Source organism: Carassius carassius, chromosome 23, assembly GCF_963082965.1.
Source record: "Carassius carassius chromosome 23, fCarCar2.1, whole genome shotgun sequence".
Taxonomy (NCBI): Eukaryota; Metazoa; Chordata; class Actinopteri; order Cypriniformes; family Cyprinidae; genus Carassius; species Carassius carassius.
The window spans coordinates 27,770,269-27,793,291 of NC_081777.1; the positions used below are offsets into that span (position 1 = coordinate 27,770,269).

Sequence of the window (23,023 nt, forward strand, 5' to 3'; positions counted from 1 at the left end):
TCTCTAGCTCTCTTTCTATCTATGGAGAGCCTATTATTACTAAAGGTGCTTTCACACTTGAGCTTTTGGAGGCTATTTGTCATTTGTTTGGCTGGTTTTTAGAACTCGGAAGGACACCTTTTGGCATTTTGGCTCACTGTAAATATGAAGTGTAAATGGGCTGCCACTGGTCATACAAGGTGTCCATACGAGTATATATAACAGGTATTCTAACAATGATAATGATTAAAAATCTTTCTAAATCAGCAAATTAAAATTATTTCTGAAGGATCATGTGACACTGAAGACTGGAGTAATGATGCTGAAAATGTATTTTTGCCATAACAGGAATAAATTACATCCTAAATTAAAATAGAAAACTCCAGTAATATATTGCAATATTACATTATTATACTGTATTTTTAACAGCCTTCGTGAGCAAAAGAGACTGTAGTGTACCAAACAACATTGGAATCTATACATTTTCTTTGTGTCGACGAAAACACACTGAGAAACTTCTCAAAATATATTTTTATGTCTTTTAAATTTGTCATTTTAGTATTATTGAGATACTATCATTGCATTGATATTTTAAATGAGTTTTATTTTTATATTTTTTTTTTCATTTTAGTTAAAGTTTTAGTCATTTTGTTTAGTTTTTTTAAACATGTCTTTATAGCTTGTAATCATTTTTATTTGGTTTACGTTTTTGTCATTTTTGTACCTCTAATTAAAATAAATGAGAACTATAAAATGAGAAATATTGCAACTACTTTAGATAATTTATTTCAGTTCAAGTTTATTTGAGTTCATATTTAAGTAACAAACCTTTTTATGTTTTAGTTCGATAACTACATTAATTGATCATTTGTGACTGATTCACCCAAAGATGGATATTAACACCAGGTGTACCATCTACAACCCTGAAGAATATTCCACTTCCTTCTAGAACATTCTTCCAGCAGGACCTGTTTATGGCTTATTGCATGTTAAAATTGTTAGAAGCGGTTAGCTGGATGTCACAAAGTGCTATTCACAGGCAGCTCCTCTTGTCAGTGGTGTTATGTAAAAACCTTACCCTATGCGTCAGAGCATATCTGTGCTGCGAGGAGCCTGTCACATCTCCAAGAGCCCGACTCCTCGAATACCCTAACACACAGTGGCAACATGCCGTTGCTATAGCAATTAGGTCGCCACATGGCATCAAGTGGTGAGGTAATCCAGTAGAGTTACAGAGGGGAGTTCTGTCAACAAAGAGAAAAAGAAAGCAAGATAGAGAGGGATACAGTACGTCCATTGAGACACTAAGCACAAACACAAACTTGGATATTCGCCTTCATATTGCAAAACCGCATGATCTTTATTGCTTTCTACTACCTACAAAGGCAACTGCCTTCTTAAGCAACATCTAAACTAAAATAAAACTTCATATGTGACCCTGGACCAAAACAACAATCTTAAGTCGCTGGAGTATATGTTTAGCAATAGCTGAAAAAACATTGTATAGGTCAAAATTAACGATTTTTCTTTTATGCCAAAAATAATTTGCATATTAAAAAAAGACCATGTTCCATATGCATTGCTAAGAACTTAATTTGGAAAATTTTAAAGGTGATTTTCTCAGTATTTGGATTTTTTGTAGCTTTAGATTCCAGATATTCAAATAGTTATATTTCGACCAAATATTGTCCTCTCCTAACATCAATGGAAAGCTTATATATTCAGCTTTCAGATGTTGTATAAATCTCAATTTCTAAAAATGTACACTTTTTTGGTCCAGGGTCACTTATGGGATATTCTATGTCTGGTACGCTTTGTACATTTAAAATGACAAATAGATAAATATTTAGAAATATAGGTAATTTTAAATATACTAAGCAATACCACTGCAATTCATGCAAAAACGATATAATAATACATATATTTGGAAAATTTGACTAACTAAAGCTAATTTAGATGAGGCTGCCAGGCATAAATTATATTGAATATTACATAGAGTAATCTGTGTAAAAATGCTTCAGTTAATTAAAAAAAACATTAAAAAAAGAAGGATGAAGGATGCATCCAATTACAATTGCAATCTACACTACTTTGTAATAAAACACTAAGAAATTTTAATACAATTGAATACAAAATCTGTATTTATTTGAATGAAATGCTGAAATAAAAACCGTATATATATATACACACACTAAAAAATGTTGGGTTAAAAATAACCCAACCTGTAACCCAACTATGGGTTGGTATAGCACCTTCCCATCTATGGGTTATTTCAACCCAACCAATTGGGTTAAAATCCTGTTGGGTTAAAAGTTACCCAACAGTTAAGTTAATTATTTATATTAATTAACATCAGTATTTTTATTAAAAATGACTTAATAGATTTTATTACAATTTATTTTAATATGCAAATAACACATTAACAAATATATTTTAAAAAAATTTATTTAAATGTACAAGAATGTGTAAAAATACAACTGACATTTTCAAGATGTACAAATGTGTCAATTCATATTCATATCAAAACACACAAACGTGCAAATACAGTTCACAGCTGTGGCCTAATGTTTAGAGAGTTGGACCTGTAACCCGAAGGTCGCCGGTTCGAGTCTCTGTGCTGGCAGGAGTTGTAGGTGGAGGGAGTTAATGAACAGCGCTCTCGTCCACCCTCAATACTCATGGCTGAAGAGCACTTGAGCAAGGCACTGAACCCCCAGTTGCTCCCCAGGTGCAGGATATGGCTGCCCACTGCTCTGGGGGTGTGTTCACTTCTCACTGCTGTGTTTGTGCACTTGGATGGGTTAAATGCAGAGCACCAATTCCGAATATGGGTTACCATACTTGGCAAATATTACCACTTTCAAATAAAATGAACCTAACATATAATAATAAAACAAAAAATCAAGTAATAATAATAAAAATATACCAGCTGCTGGACCTACTGATGATCAATAAAATAAAAAAGTTTTTTACTGATTACAAAATACAACGTTTTTAAGGAGGAGACAGTGTGCAGAAGAAACTATTAAAGACTGTGTGTTACAAAAACTCTCAAATATGAGCAAAGGGCTTTGGGTTGTAGATGTCATATACAAAGAAAAGTTTGAAACACAGATCGACTGCTTGTAGTATCGTCTTCTGTTCCATCACCTCCCTGTTTAAAATAATAAAATCTTGGGAGGAGTTTTCCTTGTCACCAAGCAGAACATGTGGATTCTGGCTTGTCTCGGTATTCAAGTACAGCACTAATTAGTGCCAACCTTAAAAGAATTTTAAAAAAAGTTCAATTAACATGCATTGTGATGATATTTCATTGATACACTCACTTTACAAATGAGTGAATTTAAATGAGTTAAAAGCTATAGCGAATTTAAATTGGTTAAAGTGATAATTCACCCATAAATTAAAATTCTGTCATCATTTTTCTTTTTAAAATGTCTTCTTGGAACCATTTGTTTTGTACAACGTGTGTCTAATACAAAATAAATAAAGGTGACTTGACTACACAGGGCACTGTAATTTTAAGTGTTGCTTTTACTTACAGGTTGAATGTCAATGAAGGACCGCTTCATTTCCGTGTATGATGTGCACACCATTTTTCCATTTGTGTGGTATGGTGCAGACAGCAGGAAGGGTTTTAAAGACAATTTCTGCACGAAGGCCTTTAAATGACAAAAGTACAGAGAAAGCACAAGTAAAAAAACTAAGCTTACAGTTTACATTTTTACAGTCTTTGTGGGGATCTGCTATCATTTGCACTAAGAGACAGACTAAACCAGTTTTCACTCCCTCCAGAAAATTACTAATGTGAGTAAATTTTACCACCCTTTACCCTTTGACTGATTTGGACTTGTAGGGAAGAACAAAAGTAAACTGTAAATTAAAGTAATCTTTGATGGACGGAATGCAATATGTCTCATTTCTCTTTTTTCATAATTTTTGGAAGTCATAGGTCTAAGTAAAATTGAAAACTTATGTATCATTAATTTAAATAGGTTACTTACCTTGAAATGTTTCAATTAACAGGCAGAAATACTATTTTTTTTTTCCTTCACGAAAAAGTCCATTGTCTAAAACTAAAAAAATAAGTATAAACACATTTAAAAACATGTCAATCAATCTAGCTTCATAAGAGAAATTGTTGTAATTATAGGGTATTCTGATAGATGCATAACAATATTCAATATGAATAAACCATATAAACACTATTACTGTACAATTAATTAGTGCTGGTGCGCTAAGACGAATATGGCTTCCGTTTAACGCTCCCCTCTTAAAGGTTGGTTGTAGGAGTAACGTTAACGTTATGAAAATTTGGGACACTGGTATAAATTTCCGCTGAAAGTGCGGATTGCCTCACGACTGCGCACTTTTCTTTCATCTGGGTTTTGAACTTTTAGAACAGAAAATTGCAGGTTCATTCAAACGATTCTCGCAGAGTCTGTTGTCTGTTGTCTTTTTTTGAAGCACCCCTGGGCGCCGCCATTGTCTAGCGGACCCCCACCTGCTGTTAGCATTCCATTGACTCCCATTCATTTTGGCGTCACTTTGACAGCGAATAACTTTACATCTGAGGTGTTTAAAAACTCCATTTATCCATTAATTATTTCTAAAGAAACAAAAATGTATAAAAGGCTCAATTACCTTGTATCTTACGTTATGGTCCCGTAGAAGCAGTTTTTGTAAAAAATAGGCTAACGATTGCGTCATAACCAGCGACTCTCTGTCGCACAGTAGATAAATTACCATATGGACAGGAGGAGAAGCTCGCAGGCAATCTTTTACTGTGTATCAGGCAATCGGGGGGACGTGGAGGCATGAAGTCAAGGGACATAATTAATCAGAATACTTACCAAAATTTGTTCCTGTCCACTCTCGCCTTCTCTGGAAGATTCGGTGGGTGATTTAGATTTCTCTTGGCTCAGCGATTAGAAGACTTACAGGTTGCTCACGTGACATCTACGTCATCAAGCTCAGTTTGAGTCTGAGCAGTTCGCTCGACCCCCAGGAAGTAAGTGCTTCTAATTGACTTCACTTGTCTCCGTTGAATCCAATGGGGTCGCTGTGTCCATTTCTTTTACTGTCTATGGTCGCATGACTGATGTGTGTGAGCTCAGAGGTCGCTCGAGCAGCTTCTTTCACTGGTCCGATCCGATAAATGGTCCGTGCGGCTTTTCTAGCTTAATTCTAATGATTTCGTCAAACTTTCACATTTCACCAGACATTTTTATCAACTTTAAGTAATACTTGTCTAAAAAGTTTTGCAGCTTATCTTTTAGTGTATTAATGCTGGCGAACAAACAGGAATAGGATTCCTCTCTGGGGGAAACAAATGGACTAAAGGGAATAAAAACTTTTTTAACGTATAAAAAAAGAATAATTAACGTATCAGACACATTACTTGTGTTATAACAGTTATATACATCATACGATTATATTAACAGTTACTTACCCTTCATAATCATGCAGTCGCTGACTGGACCATTAAAATTTGAACCGGAGTGAAGCGGGAAACATATTTAACCCAACAGTTGGGTTATAACTAAAAATAACCCAACGACAAAAAAAAATGACCCAACAAATTTTAAGATAACCCAACACATTGACCCAATACGTGTAACCCAACGGTTGGGTTAAAAAACAATCCAACGTTTTTTTACTGTGTATGATTCTGGTAGTATAATTCTACCACTAACCTTTTGAAACCATCACCTTTGTGTCTGAAACACCTGTGACGCCTCAAAATAATGTCTAGGTAGGCAGCTCACTAGAATCTGGAAATGAGTTATCAACACACACACACACAATAGGATATTTGTGTTTTTCCATTTCTCAGACACTTTCAACCCACACATCATGAAACAAAACAATTGCTCGTCCGCCCACCATCGCCTCACACACAAACAAACACACACACACACACATATTGAAAGCTGGGATTTAAGCATAACCTCCATCTGAAGCCACTAGATCACTTACAACTAATTAGCCGCCTCTCAAATTCACAGATCTGGAGTAAATATTTATCGTGCCTCACAACAATGGGTTATTATTTTAGCAATGGTGTATTTTTGGAGCAGCAGAAGCGTTTGACACTGAGCAGCTACAGAAGAGTTTTCACCTTGCATACATTCTTAACACACACACACAGAAAAACATCATAATACACTATAAAACAAAGCAATCGCTCATCCACCCACCATTAACATAGACACACACATGCACTACTATGAAGATAAAATTATGCCATAATGAATTGCAAGCGCAAGGTAAAATTTGTGAAAGTGTAAATAAGATTGCAAGCGTAAATCAAATTTGCATGCGCAAGATAAGATTTGTAAAGGTGTAAGTCGACTTTCAAGTGTAAGAAAAAAATATTTGCAGCATTTTAGTGTTATTCGTAAGTGTAATTCATGTATTGTGAAACTGCAGCTTCATGCTAACGCAAAATAATAAGGATCTGCATTCTTCTGACTTCCATTTTTCCGCGTGTACACTTTTGGCACTGTTTCAGCGCACAGATGCGGCCAAAAGTACTGCAGGTCTGTGAACATCAATTTGCAAGCGAAAGCAACAGAGTCAAGAACTGCAAAACAGATTAATTGCGTAAAATCAAACTTTGTTTAAAAAATAAACTGCTGCAAACGTCTAAATTACTTGTTGGGTGCGTAGGATAAACGCTCCCGAAATAACCTGGTTTGCACAGTTCGTCTTTCTGCGCTTACAGTTTTGGCACGATTCTATCACTGACTTAGCTTTGCAAGCGTGAAAGAGGAGGGCGGGTCCACCTTCTTCATGTAGCCAATCAAATGAGCTTCTTGCTGACTCTCGATTTACTCTTATCTGATTGGTTCAATTATCGCGCCAGTCACCAGAAGAGAAACAAACTCCTTCGTGAGTGACTTTCTGACTTGGCTCAGCATCTTCCTCGCCGCCGTTATGGTACTTTTAACGCACACACAAATATATAAAAATAAACAATTGTTGTAGGCCTATATTAAAATAATTTATAAGTTGTGTAGGCTACTATTAAGCCGACTCCCGCCTCCCGTGTGTTAATACTGCATACTATGACATTCTCGGTGTTAAGAAAAACAGATTCGGCTGGTTTGGCATTTTCATTGAAAGGATGTAGGTCTATATGTTAAGCATCAGCTCAAAATTATGTATATGTTAGGCATCAGCTCAAAGGTCTAAGCATATTAAATGGTATCTGCTTTGAGCTGATGCTAAACTATATAATTAATACATTTTATAGCAAATCTATAATGTGCATGTTACATATATACACAAAAAAACTATTTATTAAATATTTATGAAAAGCATATTCATGTTTTGTAAATTATTAGTTATTATTTTACTAATCACTTGTAATGACTTGTAACAGTTTACAAAATATACATAAAATATTAGTATATCACTTTCTAATCATTTATGAATGTTTTCTAAATGATTAGTTCATCATTAACTAACCACTTAAAAATGACTTACAACTGAATGTTATTATAAAGTGTTTTCCAAATTTTGTGAGATAGTTATTTTTAAGATGTGCTATCTAAATATTTGTTTAGGGTCAGGGGAGATCAAGGGGTTGAAAATGTAGAAGTGGCCCGTATGATGTTTTCAGTTCGAGGTACAGGAAGAAGCAGCTTCATTGCGGGGAAGAGTGTCCACAATCAAAGGTTGTACTGTTGTTATACCTATTTCAAATGTTAATTCAAAAAACAATAATGTCAATATTGTAACATAAAATTTATACATTAACAGAATAGAGAGGCTTTGGAGAGATGTCTGGGTTGCAGCCACAAACATCTACTACAATGTGCTTCATCAACGGCGGCGAGGAAGATGCTGAGCCAAGTCAGAAAGTCACTCACGAAGGAGTTTGTTTCTCTTCTGGTGACTGGCGCGATAATTGAACCAATCAGATAAGAGTAAATCGAGAGTCAGCAAGAAGCTCATTTGATTGGCTACATGAAGAAGGTGGACCCGCCCTCCTCTTTCACGCTTGCAAAGCTAAGTCAGTGATAGAATCGTGCCAAAACTGTAAGCGCAGAAAGACGAACTGTGCAAACCAGGTTATTTCGGGAGCGTTTATCCTACGCACCCAACAAGTAATTTAGACGTTTGCAGCAGTTTATTTTTTAAACAAAGTTTGATTTTACGCAATTAATCTGTTTTGCAGTTCTTGACTCTGTTGCTTTCGCTTGCAAATTGATGTTCACAGACCTGCAGTACTTTTGGCCGCATCTGTGCGCTGAAACAGTGCCAAAAGTGTACACGCGGAAAAATGGAAGTCAGAAGAATGCAGATCCTTATTATTTTGCGTTAGCATGAAGCTGCAGTTTCACAATACATGAATTACACTTACGAATAACACTAAAATGCTGCAAATATTTTTTTCTTACACTTGAAAGTCGACTTACACCTTTACAAATATTATCTTGCGCATGCAAATTTGATTTACGCTTGCAATCTTATTTACACTTTCACAAATTTTACCTTGCGCTTGCAATTCATTATGGCATAATTTTATCTTCATACACTACACACACACATTGAACTGGCACCGCAGAAAGAAGAGCTTGTGTACTTGTTGCTCTATGGAAGATTTATTGTCATGTAAACAGCGATGTGGGAAAGTCAGGCATGGATAGCATCTCTGTGCTCATACGACACAATCTCACAAACTGTGTCCAAACTGCTGTGCATTTATATAGCTGGAAAAAGTCATAAACACATCCACAACTATCTAGCAGAGGTGGTAAACCAGGCAAGCCTCGAGTCTACAGTAAAGAAAAAATGTCAAGTCAGTGGCTCACCTCATGCATGTCCTTCTTAGCACAAAAAGTGCTTTATATTACTCATTTATTTCCCTTATATGAATTATAAATATCTGAAAAGATACTGTTGTTTTGTCTACATTAATATCTAAAAGCTGATTCTGGCAGCAGTAGCTAAACTGTATTATTATTATTTAGAATTTCTTTGCATCATGACTCCTATTCCTCCAAAAATCATTCCCAAATTTCCATTCATTTAATTGGACTAATGTTTTTTGATCAATTTACTATATCCCCCCCCCCCCCCCCCCCTTGTAATTGATCAAAAAACATTAGTATATTTTTATATATATATAATATAAAAATATAAATATATTTTTTTTTTCACCAATTCAGCATATTAGAATCATTTCTGAAGATTTGTGTAACATATATATATATATATATATACATATAATGTATAATATGCTGTATATATTTTTATTTGTTCTTTTTTACTTATACTACTTATTTACATTAATATTAAATATAAACATATTATTAATAATTGTATATATTTACTCACCCACATGCTATTCCAAAACGGTTTTCATCTGCAGAACATAAATATTTTGAAAAATGTTTCAGTTGAGGGAAAATCAATGGTGTTCAAAATTTTTGAAAGGAACTAAAGGTAGCATAAAAATTATCAATTCATCTCCAGCAATTTAATCCAAATCTTCAGAAAACATATGATCATGTGATGTATGATTAACAGAGCAATATTTAGGGAGCTATTTATTCTCGAATCAAATGAAACGATTGATCAGCTCATGTATACACCCATCAACCAGTTAGGTTTGATGTTACTGAAAGGTAGCTTTAGCTTATTTGATTTGAAGTCTGTAATAATTTGTTGAATTAAAAAAATATATATTATAATAATAAAAATGAATATAATAAATAAGTAAATAATAATAATAATTTAGTCTTAAATTTCACTCTGGGTGACAAAAGCAATGTAAATGGCATGCTTTTGCATGACTGTGCACTTGTGTAAATGTAGATTGAGAGGTTTTAGTTGTTCTGTGACTCATTGTGCAAAAATAATTCATTGTTATAACATTTTTGCATCATCTACCACAAGTCCAAGTAAACACCTGAGTCATTTCTTTTAAGTAAGCAAGTCACAAATCCTTAAAAGTGCAACTCGAGTCAAATCATGTATCTGTAGTCCTTCACCTCTGCTATCTACTCATGACACAGCTCTTTATCATTTCTTTCTGCTCTCCTTTCTCGGTGAAGAAGCTCTTTAAAACACAACTGTCAAACTCAGCTGTGGATATGTCTGTAGATGTGTGTGTGAGGGTCCTTGACAGGGATGCTGTATCTGAATGGCGACTGTCAGTTGCATAGGTGTGCACAGGGGAGATATGTTGTTTTTAAGCCTTGAATTTTGGAAAAGTCTCGGATGCCAGATTGGCATGTTGTGGTACCTCAGAGTCAAGAGGATCATGCTTAGCAGTGATGCCACATCCCCAACTCTATGTGTCTCCGTCAAAATGGAAAATAATGTTACCATGGAGCTTAAAGAGTAACTGACAAGCGCATATTACCAAAGAGAGAGTCAGAAAGAGAGACTGCACAAGTTGCCATGAAAAAGAAAAAAAACCTGAAACTAGCACTTTTTCTGTTTAAAACAATAGTGTATTATATTTTTATATTTATAGTGTTTTATGTATGTATGTATAAAACATACATTGTAAAAAATAAATCTAGTTCTTCTTAAAATCTTAAGTTCAGTTGCAGCTTCAAAAATAAGTGCAAAACAACCCTGACTGCATTTATACACTTGATATGCCTTAATGGTGATCTTTATGCCTTGTGTCAAAATCTGTTATCGATTTTTTGAATCCCCTATGAGAGAGAGGTAAATTATAAATTCATGTTCATCCTCAGTAGGTCTGTGAATGTTTATGTCCCTCCGCTCAATGAGCAGTCTGAGTGATTCGTGTCAAGCAATAATAGAAAGAATTGCTCCTCTCACAGGTTAAACTGCTCTTGCCAGATCTGTTCAAATCAATAAAGCTATTCTAAGGCACCGTCAGACTATAAGCCTGATTTGTTGCATCTGTGCAACATCTGCAAACACCTGTCAGGGATGCACAGAGAGATATTCTGAACCACGCTGGTTTTTGTCAATGATAAAACTCTGTTCTATAACACAAGGTATCAAAAGATCGTAAAATAAAAGTATAAAACATTTACAATAAAGTAATTATTTTGCAGACTGCCATAAAATAAGAGAATTTGACATTGAACTCGGATCAAACCAAATTATGACCCATATCCTATATCTATCCATCCACACATGATTTAATATCTGCATTTCAATCATACTGATCTATCCATCAACCTATCACTGATAGATATATTTCAGTAGACCATAACCACATATCTATCCATCCATCACTGAATATCTGTGATAGATAGATAGATAGATAGATAGATAGATAGATAGATAGATAGATAGATAGATAGATAGATAGATAGATAGATAGATAGATAGATAGATAGATAGATAGATAGATAGATAGATAGATAGATCCATGATTGTTGCTTTGAGTCCTATATGGAAAGCATTTGTCCCATAATAGGTATGTCCATATCCTTAGAGGCTCAGCGCAAGCTAATTAACTGCAATTAGTGTTTGTAACGGGTAATTATATTACAGTTAATTATCCTGTTACCAAATGCTGATTATTTAATATTGGGGTGTGCTCAACATCTGCTGTCAATGAGGGATGATTACACATTATCGAGGGTCACATGCCATCAAATTCTGGAAAGAACAGATGAGCTATGAAGAAATGAACTATGGGCCACAGAAGGTTAATTTGATCCAGCACACAATGAAGTTCTCGAATACAGCAAGACGTGTGTGGATTTCATTGCACCTCAGCTGCATTTGTGTGTGTGTGTGTGTGTGTGTGTGTGTGTGTGTGTGTGCATGGGTGTTGACATTGACGTTATCTTTGTGAATGATGGGGTTCATAACTTCTAACCTGTTTTCCTTATCTGATGAATCATCATCCAGCAGCGAGCTTTCAAAGACCCTCTGAGCAATTACACTGTGCAGAGAAAATGCACTGCACCAGATTTGGATGTAGCCTACTATTTGTGTGTCTACATATACTATAGTTAAAATTACAAAAATAATTATTTACTGTTATAAATACATAATATATATATATATACATATACACATCCCTGACAGAACCATTTAACTAGCTGAATATGTATAGATGTACGGTATTTATTTATAAAAGTACTAATAATACCTGTTATATAGACAGAGGGACAGAAAAATGGATGGATGGACAGATAAACAGATAGATCCAGAGACAGAGAGATAGACCGATAACAACTGTCAACATCGCCACAACTTTAATTCTCACTCTTTCTCTTGCCCCTATAGAAAATAATCACTTGTACAAACAGTAGTGACAGTTTCACCATTATCCCTTGAGGGGCATTTTCTTCTTGTCTTTACTCCTGGTTCACAATATATCATTCTCCCCGAGGCCAAAACGCAAGACAGAAGCATCAGCTCCTCTATGCTCATTTGCCCGTGTCTTATTTTGCAATGTGCTGACCAAGGACGCTTACTCCCAGAGCCCCGAGCTACAGTATGGGTTGTATGGGAGACTTCATATGAACAATAAAACCAATACCTAGCACATAAACCCTGACAGTAAGCAGCACGATTCCTCATCAAACCCTCAATACATACTCAGCTCAAAATCGAATAGTGTTGCAAAGTCATTTTGTTTAGAGATTTGATGATACTTTTCTTTGCCTACTATAATTGCTTCATGAGCCTGCAGCCATTTACATACTTACTGAAAATAACCAAAGACAGTCATAAAGGGAACTATCTGTTCTTGAGTTAATAATGTGTTTCGTTCCACTTGATATGTGTGAATTAACTTCTCCCGTCTTTCTCTTACTCTCTCTCAAGCTCCGTTCTCCCCTGCCGGCTCAGAGAATCAAGTAAAGTTTGATGCATATGGTGATGGAATGGGCCGATACAACATCTTCAACTACCAGCGTGTGCCAGGCAGCGACAAGTTCACTTATATCCAGGTTGGAGAGTGGGCAGAGAGTCTTACCCTAAATGAGGGCTTGATTGGCTGGCCGAGGGGAGCGGATGTACCCACGTCCCAATGCAGTGACCCTTGTGCTCCCAATGAGATGAAGAAGATGCAAGCAGGCGAATACTGTTGCTGGATTTGTACACCTTGTGAGCCCTATGAATACCTGCCAGATGAGTTCACATGCATGCCCTGTGCACCTGGCCAATGGCCCCGTCCTGACCTGACCGGATGCTACGACCTTCCTGAGGACTACATCATGTGGGAGGATGCTTGGGCCATTGGACCCATCTCGATTGCATGTGTTGGCTTCATATGTACCTTAATGGTCTTCGTTGTTTTCATTCGGCACAACGACACGCCACTGGTCAAAGCGTCCGGTCGTGAGCTGTGCTACATCCTGCTGCTGGGCGTCTTCATGTCCTATGTCATGACTTTCATATTCATTGCAAAACCTTCGCCTATCGTGTGCACGCTGCGGCGGTTAGGCCTCGGTACCTCGTTCGCGGTATGCTACTCCGCCTTGCTCACGAAGACCAATCGCATCGCTCGCATCTTCAGTGGTGTAAAAGAGGGCGGAGCACAGAGGCCACGCTTCATCAGTCCCAGCTCACAGGTGTTCATCTGTCTGTTGTTGATCGCCGTGCAGCTCTTGTTGGTGTCCGTCTGGCTACTCGTGGAAGTGCCTGGCACACGGCGGTTCACAACTCCGGAGAAACGTCAGACAGTCATTTTGAAGTGTAATGTACGGGACTCTAGCATGCTGCTGTCGCTGAGCTACGACATGGTTCTGGTGGTCCTCTGCACGGTCTATGCCTTCAAGACCCGCAAGTGTCCGGAGAACTTCAATGAGGCCAAGTTCATCGGCTTCACCATGTACACCACCTGTATCATCTGGCTGGCATTCTTGCCTATCTTCTACGTCACCTCCAGTGACTACAGGGTACGTCTGACACTCTAAAATTAATTCTGTAAAATTAAAGTTAACTGAAATTCATATAACTGCAATAAGTGTAACATTTAAATGGATAAATCACCCAAAAATTTTATTGTGTCACCGTTTACCCACGAACATGTAATTCCAAAACTGTATGACACTATTTCTTCTGTCGAACACAAAATAAGATATTTTGTGTTTTTTATGAAAGTCATTGGGCTCCAATGTTGCTTAGTTGCCAAAGTCAAAGTATCTTCTTTTGTTCTGATATGAAACAATGACAAAAAGTAAATTTTTGGGTAAACTTCCCTATAAGTAGAAAAGGAAGGTTTGTCAAGGCAAATCTTGAATGATGGATTCATTAAGCCTCGTCTGAAAGTTTAAAGATGTTTCATAGGCCTTAAACACAGACAGATCTATAATATTTAAAATGTATAGATTGTTTGTTATATACATGTTTAAAAGAGTGTAAAAATGCTAAATTCTAATAATAGCAGACAAATCAAATAACAGAATCCAAGTCAAAAATACATTTGAACAGTAACGTATGTGACCCTGGAACACAAAATCCGTCATAATTTTTTTTTTAAATAAATAAGCTTTCCATTGATGTATGATTTGTTAGAATATGATAATACTTGGCTGAGATATAAATATTCTGGAATATAAAACATCTGGAATCTGAGTTTGCAAAAAAAAAAAAAATCTAAATATTGAGAAAATCGGCTTTAAAGTTGTCCAAATGAAGTCCTTAGCAATGCATAAAATGGGTAAAATAAGTATTGAATGCGTCACCATTTTTCTCAGTAATATGTATTTCCAAAGTTGCTGTTAACTTTATATTTTTACCAGATGTTGGTAACAACCCATGTAATCCATACATACAAAGAAGACAAAACAAATAAGTTCAGAAATTAAGTTAGGTGTAATAAAATGGAATGACACAGTTTTACTTGGGTTGTTACCGACATCTGGTGAACATTTCATGTCAACAGCACCTTTAGAAATATATTTACTGAGGAAAATGGTGAAGTGTTCGATACTTATTTTATTTACTATATTAAATAAAATATGTATTACTAATATGTATTACTAAACAAAAAAAATACGTTTTGTTATATTTAAAGTAGGAAATTGACAATATATCCTCATGGCAAATCATCTTTACTTCATATCCTAATGATTTCTGGCATAAAAGAAAAATCAATAATTTTGACCTATACAATGTTTTGTTGGCTATTGCTACAAATATACCTGTGTGACTTAAGACATATAAGATATATAAATTCAGATTTAATGATTCTGCTGAGTTGGAATATGATGTGGTGAATAATGAATATGTTTGCAATAAATTTATTTCATGGAATTATTAAATAATACATCCTTTTTTAATAACTTGAATTATTAGAGAACTAATATTCTGAGGGTAGGGGACATCTTACTTATCTTTTTACTTTAAAAAAACAAAATATTTGTTATTGTTCAAATTGAAATGAATTCAGCTTGCTTTGGGGTGTGGCCAAATTGATTACATTTCCAGCCCATGAATTTCAAGGTAACCAGTTCTTAACATAACTGAATTATACCCATTCCTGTCTGACATAAGCAGAAATACTGCTCAAATCAAATGAAAGTACCTGAAGCTAACTGAACACAGATTTAATCTGCTTTAGTGAGAATGAATCAAACTGATCTGAGCTGAAAAGCGGAACCAGAAAAAAAAGCCATTGACGTGCAAAACAGACGACGTTGTCTTGTATCCACGCTTGTGGGACCGCAAGACGCCTGCTGTTCAGATAGCTGTTACGTGTATTAAGAACTACACCAAGTAAGCAGAACTGTCAGATAGAAATCTGTTGACAAATTTAAATCTTCAGCAAACATGTAGCCTCAACAGAGAACTTCTCAATAGCTCGTTGATGCAACAAATATATCACATGGAGCGATTCAGTCTCTATAACCCAGCTTGTCATTCACCACACCAGCTTGAAGTACCCAAACAGCATTGCCACTCAAGAGAGAAACTGGACCATGTAGACAGCCTGCTGACGCAAAGAGGAATTCTTGCAGTGAGCAGGACGAAAACGTATATTACTAGGCCGCAGTCAATGAAGTGCGAAGAGAGGCTCTTTGCTCAAGAGACACGGCCCTCAGAGACCGTTCGCGCAGAATGCTGATGCCTGTAGAAGCACAGGATAGTTGAAAGATACAGAAACCCATGTGCAAATGCATGCAGAGCTATGAACCAACCGAGTAAAACACAACAGAATAAGAACGGCTTCATAAGATGGCTCACGCTGATTACATTGCAGAAAATATGAGCAAGACTAACAGAACAGTTTATCTGTTCGCATATTTTTAGCAGGACATGAACATACGCGCATGGGGAACCCGCTGATAAGTCATAATGAGATAAAAGTCTAACTGAAAGGATCATACCGTTCATTTAGCTCTCTGTGAAATCGTTCCTTAAGCGGAACAGCGTTGGATATTTAGTGAAGATCTAGATTCCCCTGGGCTGAGAAATTTCTGTTCAGTTTAGCGTTATATCTGTCCTCCTATTCGTTCTCTAACAGCGGTGCGCGTTGACGGGGGACCGCAGGGAACAACACGAAGATCTAAAACTGGAGGGAGGAAAATTATGTTGCTAATGGGAGACTTTCAACTACTTCTAATCAAATGCTATTTACGCAGCACTTCGCTAAATGTCACTGTTATTATACCCCCGTGCTCTACTTCTTTATTAGCCGAGGGGGTTCTTGATAGTTACAACTAATAGCTTCTGATTATGGGAATGAATGGGAGTCACCATAGATACAATGAGGGTGAGACATGAATTGTGGTTTTCCTCTCTCTCTCTCTCTCTCTCTCTCTCTCTCTCTCTCTCTCTCTCTCTCTCTCTCTCTCTCTCTCTCTCTCAGGTCCAAACCACAACCATGTGTATATCTGTCAGTCTGAGTGGATTTGTGGTCCTGGGCTGCATGTTTGCCCCCAAAGTCCACATCATCATGTTCCAGCCTCAGAAGAACGTCGCCAGTCATCGGTTAAACATGAACCGGTTTAGTGTGAGCGGGCCGGCCACTAGCTACGCGTCCCACGGTGAGATCTACACCCAAAACGAAAATATATTTTGCCATATTTGAAGTTTAATTATGTTACATTGGTCACAGTTTATTTTACGGTCCAATTCTCGCTATTATCAAACCATTAACTACAAATTTAGTTAGTAAGGTCGCTGTTAAGTTTAGGTATTGGGTAGGATTAAGGATGTAGAATATGGTCGTGCAGAATATGTACTTTATAAGTACTAATAAACAGCCAATATGTTAATAACAGGCATGCTAACAAGCAACTAGTTAACAGTGAGAATTGGTCCCTATACTAAAGTGATACCATCATGTTTATGCCATTCACATTAATAATACAATTGTTTGAGAAAATAAAATTGAATAGTGAAATTTTTTGCAATAAATAAAAATTAAACATTAAATAAATAAATACCTACTTATTACTTTTTTAAGCAATTAGACTTCAATTAGAATTTTAACTTAGCAGACTGACTGGTAACTACCCAGGACAAATAGAGTCAAAATAAAGTATAAAATAAATATATTTTTTTAATTGTCTTAATCAATCAATTGTATTGCCATGGTTGTGGCGTGATGGGTCTAATGTGATAATGAATTATATAATTTCACAATCATGAATCACAGTCAAAAACTTGCAACCACTTTGACCCAAAAAAAGCACAAAAATTAGAAAATGCTGCAAAGCACAAGTGACACACAAGGCCAACTGGTTGCCAGTGTTGAACTTTCCGCAGTGCTTACACAGACGATTTGTAGTGATTACAGCCCTTTGATATGCCAATTTACACTGAGGATTTTAATGTCAGCATTGTCACACAGAGCAGTTGTGTAAGAGCCCAGAGGAAATGTGTGGCTGAGCGGCCGTTCTGCTGCCTGATGCTGGGTAATAAGCCCATGTGTGCACAGAAAACAGCTTCTGCTCTAATGCATTATTCACAAGCACAAAAACAGATCAGGTAAACAGTTTCATCTTTATTTACATTTCATCCATCTAATAAATAACATGAAAGACACTGCAAAGAAGAGAAGACACTGCAGAGCAGAGATCACATACAGTTACATGCTAGGAGGGAAGAGAGGGGGAGGGAGGTGATGAGTGGAGAATCAAATTAGGGAAAAACGATGTCGGTGAACTATGTGAAGTTTGTGGTCCCTTTTATGTGAAGTTGGCCATCTGTAAACCTGGCTGTGTTTGGAATTTAATTTTAACATCTATTTAACATCACTATTGCTGCAGTATACAGTATACTTGTAAACAGAATATGGACATTTTCATTATGAACGGAATATCTTAAGTGATTTCCCTATACCTACTTTATGGTCACACTTTATCTTAAGGTCTAATTCTCACTTTTAACTTCACTTTTTTGAGAGTTGCCTCAAAACCATCCTAATTTGTTGCTTATCAGTACTTAGTAAGGTAGGTGTTGAGTTTAGGTACGGGGCACGATTAAGAGATCTAAAATATGGTAATGCAGAATAAGGCATTAATATGTGTTTTATTAATACTAATATACAGCCAATATGCTAGTAATATGTATGGTGCCCGTAAGGTGACCTGTTCAGTTTACTTAGTTTTGTCATGGCCACGACATCATTTTGTCGAGAATATGAATGAATCCATCTCTGATAATCCAGGGTTGCTATGGTCACGCAGGTTTGTTTAGGCATTAAACTCGTGGCCACGAGAAAAACATGTCGTTCCCTCAACATAAGAAGTCGTGACCACGAGAAATGGATGTTGTTCCCTCAATATAGCATTTCGAGGCCACGATATAAGGATGTCGTTACCTCGACAAAATGATCTCGTGGCCACGACATAATATGACGTTCCCACAAGTTTATATGATGTTCCCACAAGTTTATATGATGTTCCCATAAATTAATATTTCATGGCCGCGACATATCACGTTCCCACGAGTTATTATTTCGTGGCCACGACAAAACTAAGTAAACCGAACAAGTCAACTTACGGGCACCGCAAATATGCATGCTAATGAGCAACTAATTAATAGTGAGAATTGGTTCTTACTATTTCTAATGCTATTTCAGTTTAAATAATCAAAAATAATATGCATTACTGCATGATTTTATAAAAACTTTGGAATACATTTTTTGCGAAAATAACTAAATGATATTATATGTAGTATCAAATATAAAAATTTATGACTGGTTAGGTCCCACCTCTTTTACATTCCTGTGTCCATACCTTCTTTTCATTTGTCTAATTCTCCTTTTGATCTCTTTCTTAAGCATCTGTTAGCGCCCACTACGTTCCGACGGTGTGCAACGGCAGAGAGATCGTCGACTCCACCACTTCCTCTCTGTGACCTCGCCTCTTCCTCCAGACTCCTGCTCCTTAGCGACTGTTAGCCAATCAGCACACATTGTGCTCTGCCCAAGAACTAGGTCTGCCTACAGTGTGTAGAAAGTGTGTATGATTATGATGATTATTAAATTATTTTTAGGGCTTGTTGTAAATATTAACTGACGTTGTAGAGAAACAAAAGAACAAAAAAAAAATCCTTTATAGAGAGATTTTGGAAACTTTTGTTTTGTTAGCTTTATTATGTATGTTGTAAATGGCCATCATGTGATAATGTAAAACTCAAACCAGTTTTTGATCGGGCCACAGTAGAGACTGACAGAAACAGCTCCGCCTGCAATACTGGACACTGGAATTTGTGGTCTTTTTCTTTTGTAGGCCTCACTGTAATAACCTAAACTGTATGTATTTCTATGTTGTACATTTTGTACAGAATCTTAACCGATGGTTTTAACAGCACAAGGTGACAGTATTAGAGTCTATGCTGGTCATGAGGTCCAGAGCAGGAAAACCATTGAGTAAGCGCTCGCACCTCTTCACGTCGTCTCATCACAGGCAGTGGCTGTATGCCAGAGGTTATAACACCATTTTAGTACACCGTCATGACATCTGAAAGCATTACATTAACTGCATCTCATAAGCGTTGCGTTCAGATTGGCTGTGAAGCATGATTATGTTGCAGCGCAGATGTGCAGTGCTCTGAGATGTTATATGTTTACATTGTCTGTGACGAGAAGACTTCAGGGACAAAAAGTCTGGAAGATGAGCATGTGAGGTATTTTTTTTTTAAGTTGATATATACCTCTTTTCCACCATAATGGTGCCATCCCACATTTGTCGACTGGATAAACGGTGGTTCGCCAGAAAAAAAAAATCACATCCACACCTGCCCCTTAACCCTGTTTGTGACGAAGCAAGAAATAGTATTGTCAGAGGAGAAAAATTTAAATTGCTAATATTTACATTATCTTTTGCTCACCAAAGGCTGCATTTAATCAAAAATGCATTAACATTGTGAAACATTATTACAATTTAAAATAACCGTTTTCTATATAAATAGATTTTAAAATGTGATTTATTTCTTAAATGGCAAAGCTGAATTTTCAGAATCATTACTCCAGTCTTTAGTGTCACATGATCCTTCAGAAATCATTCTAATATGCTGATTTGCTCCTTGAGGAACATTTCTAATCTTCAATTTTAAAAATAGTTGTGCTGCTTAATATTTCTGTCTACCCCAACACTGGCACCGGCGCCATTTCAGTGGAAAACTGGTGATAATCAGTTTCTGATGTGTGAAATGCTTTGTGATGCAGTGAATGTAAAATGTATTCTGTTGTTCGATATCGGCTTGTTGTGCCTTATCATTTGTCCTATAGTTTTAATATGAGAGGTTCCTCAGAGCCTTTGGGCGGGAGGGGGCCAGGCCATTTTTTACAGACGTCTTTTTTTACATTTCAGAAGTTTTATACATTTCTATGTTTTACTGTTGGTTCGTTTTGGTAGTGAGTGGGACGCTTGGGTTCTTTGACAAGCTGAAGATTGAGGAGAGCTAAAATGTTAAAACTTTGCTCGTTTTTAGTTGCGGTCATCGCACGGCCCCAAGGGATTCTGTACAATATCACGCTATCTAATGTAAGTGTCAAACTGTATCATGTAGGACCATCCATTCTTGGCTCGTCAAAAAGAGACATAGTAAACAAACATGTAACAGTAACCTAGAAATGCTAAAGCTCTCAACATTCATAATTCATCAGCATGGCAGCAAAGGAAATCATTTGTGTGTCAGTTAACAGAACCAGGATATGAACATACACAGCAGGAACGAGAAAATCGGATGACAGAAAAACATAACCAATCAATGACAGATTTAGTCTTCCAATGGAGATGGACTTGCTCACAGAAGAGACACAAGAGATACAAATTTGTACAATCAATATGCAGCTGAGCCCATATAAACTATACACTTTCTCACTTTTTTCCTTTTTTCGCCCACTAATTAGTGATTACTATGGTGAGCAATAGGATTGCAATTCCAACAAACACCTAAACCTAAGTAAATGTCATTAGGTAGCCTGACTCAAAACTCAGAACAACCTGCAAAGCAACATTTAAAAACACTCTGAACATCTGTAGCACCTGAATAGTAACTTGCTAAAAACCACTTAAAACATCTGAACAATTGCATAGCAACACCCTGGAAACTGCTTGGAACGCCTTAAAACCATGCTAACCAACACATAGAAACACCTTAAGAACTGCATAACTACACCCTGGCAACCATCCAAAAGACCCTAGTAACTGTTTAACATGGTAAAAATGGATCTTTAGCAACTGCATAGCAATGCTAGTAAACATTCTAAAAACCACCCATAATATCTTCACAACTCCATAGCAACACCCTGATAACCAAACAGATACTAGCAACTGCACAGTAACAATCTGAAAACCACCCAGAACACCTTCAAGGTCGTGTTTACCAAATGTTTTCCGTCATTGACAATTTTTTTTTAGCAGTGACAGAAAAATCTGAAGGCCGTCTGTCACTTTGACAGATCACACTGAGGGTGATCTATTGTAATTTATAACTGTTATTCCCACCCCTGACCAGTTGATGCCAAGTGCACTCCAGTGTGGCTGCAGAGTCAGCCTCCAGAACAAAAATAAAACAAGTCACGAGTGATTTGCTTTGCATTTGATTACGCACAGGTGAGTAGTAAGTAAAATGCGAGACGATCAGTTGAATTTCCTAATAAAATAGAATGCCAGAATTTGAAATTTGTTTCATATCAAAAGTAACAATGCACAAAGCTTAGCCTATTGTGATTTACTGGATGAGGCACACTATATCATAGACTGAAAACAGCATCGATTGAGATTTAAGAATAGATAATGGTCCACAAAAAAGAGAAACTATTAAAATAGGTTTTTTTTTTTACCCAGCCCTAGCATATTGTGTGGTTTTTAGTGGTCTCCGCTGTCACTGTGGGTTGTGTGCTGAAAATTAAAAGTTACGCACAGTCTCTGTTCATCTGTTCTCTTAATAAATAAATAAATGCATAAACCTATATGCTCGTCCTGTAGGTTAATTATAAAAAATTAATATGTGAACAAAAATAAAAGAAATTAAATGTGTTATTATAATTAAAACATGAAAATTTAAATAACAGGTAATAATAGATTATGACAGAATTTTTATGACCCTGTCCATCAAAATAAAATAAAAAAGTCTAACCAACCTCTGCTCCATAGCAACACCCTGGAAACCAACCACACCCTAACAACAGCACAGTAACATTCAACCACCCAGAACATCTTTGCATGCAACTGCATAGCAACACCCTGGAAACCAGTACTGTGGCGGTCACTTTTACACAGGCAAGATCAATAAATCTAAATTTTGCTCTTTGTATAAAATAACTACAAAACCATATGAGTAGAGCAGATACAGTCCGCGTTTGAAACAAAGAAAGCCAGCGAGTGTAGAGAGATAAACAGCATGGTTTATGTAATGTATTTCACTGCCCCTAAACTCCAGTCCCATACTCAGCAGCTCAATGCTGTTATGGTGAGGCTTACAGTAAAACACCTTCCCAAAATCTGCACACATCCTTTCTGCACGTTAAGTTGCTAGGGGTCCTCGTTCCAGCCTTAGCCTCTTTAAGAATGTTTTTGAGAGAAGAAAAAGTCAAATGTGGCGGTTTCGTCTGAGTGGCTTAGAAACATTTTAGGAGGGAGCCGAGACTGCAGTGTGCGCGGAAACACACATGGAGAGT

The 23,023-nt window shown here is 36.6% G+C and overlaps 1 protein-coding gene across 1 annotated transcript in view; it reads left to right on the forward strand.

Moving 5' to 3' along the window:
* Positions 1–20,139, forward strand: part of grm3 (glutamate receptor, metabotropic 3) — a 45,732-nt gene extending 25,593 nt beyond the window's left edge. Inside the window, exons 4-6 of the mRNA XM_059506793.1 lie at positions 12,763–13,838; positions 16,754–16,931; positions 19,175–20,139. Coding sequence (XP_059362776.1) covers positions 12,763–13,838; positions 16,754–16,931; positions 19,175–19,251 — 1,331 coding nt within the window. The 3' untranslated portion in view covers positions 19,252–20,139. The remainder of the gene's footprint in view (positions 1–12,762; positions 13,839–16,753; positions 16,932–19,174) is intronic.
* Positions 20,140–23,023: the final 2,884 nt, after the last annotated feature.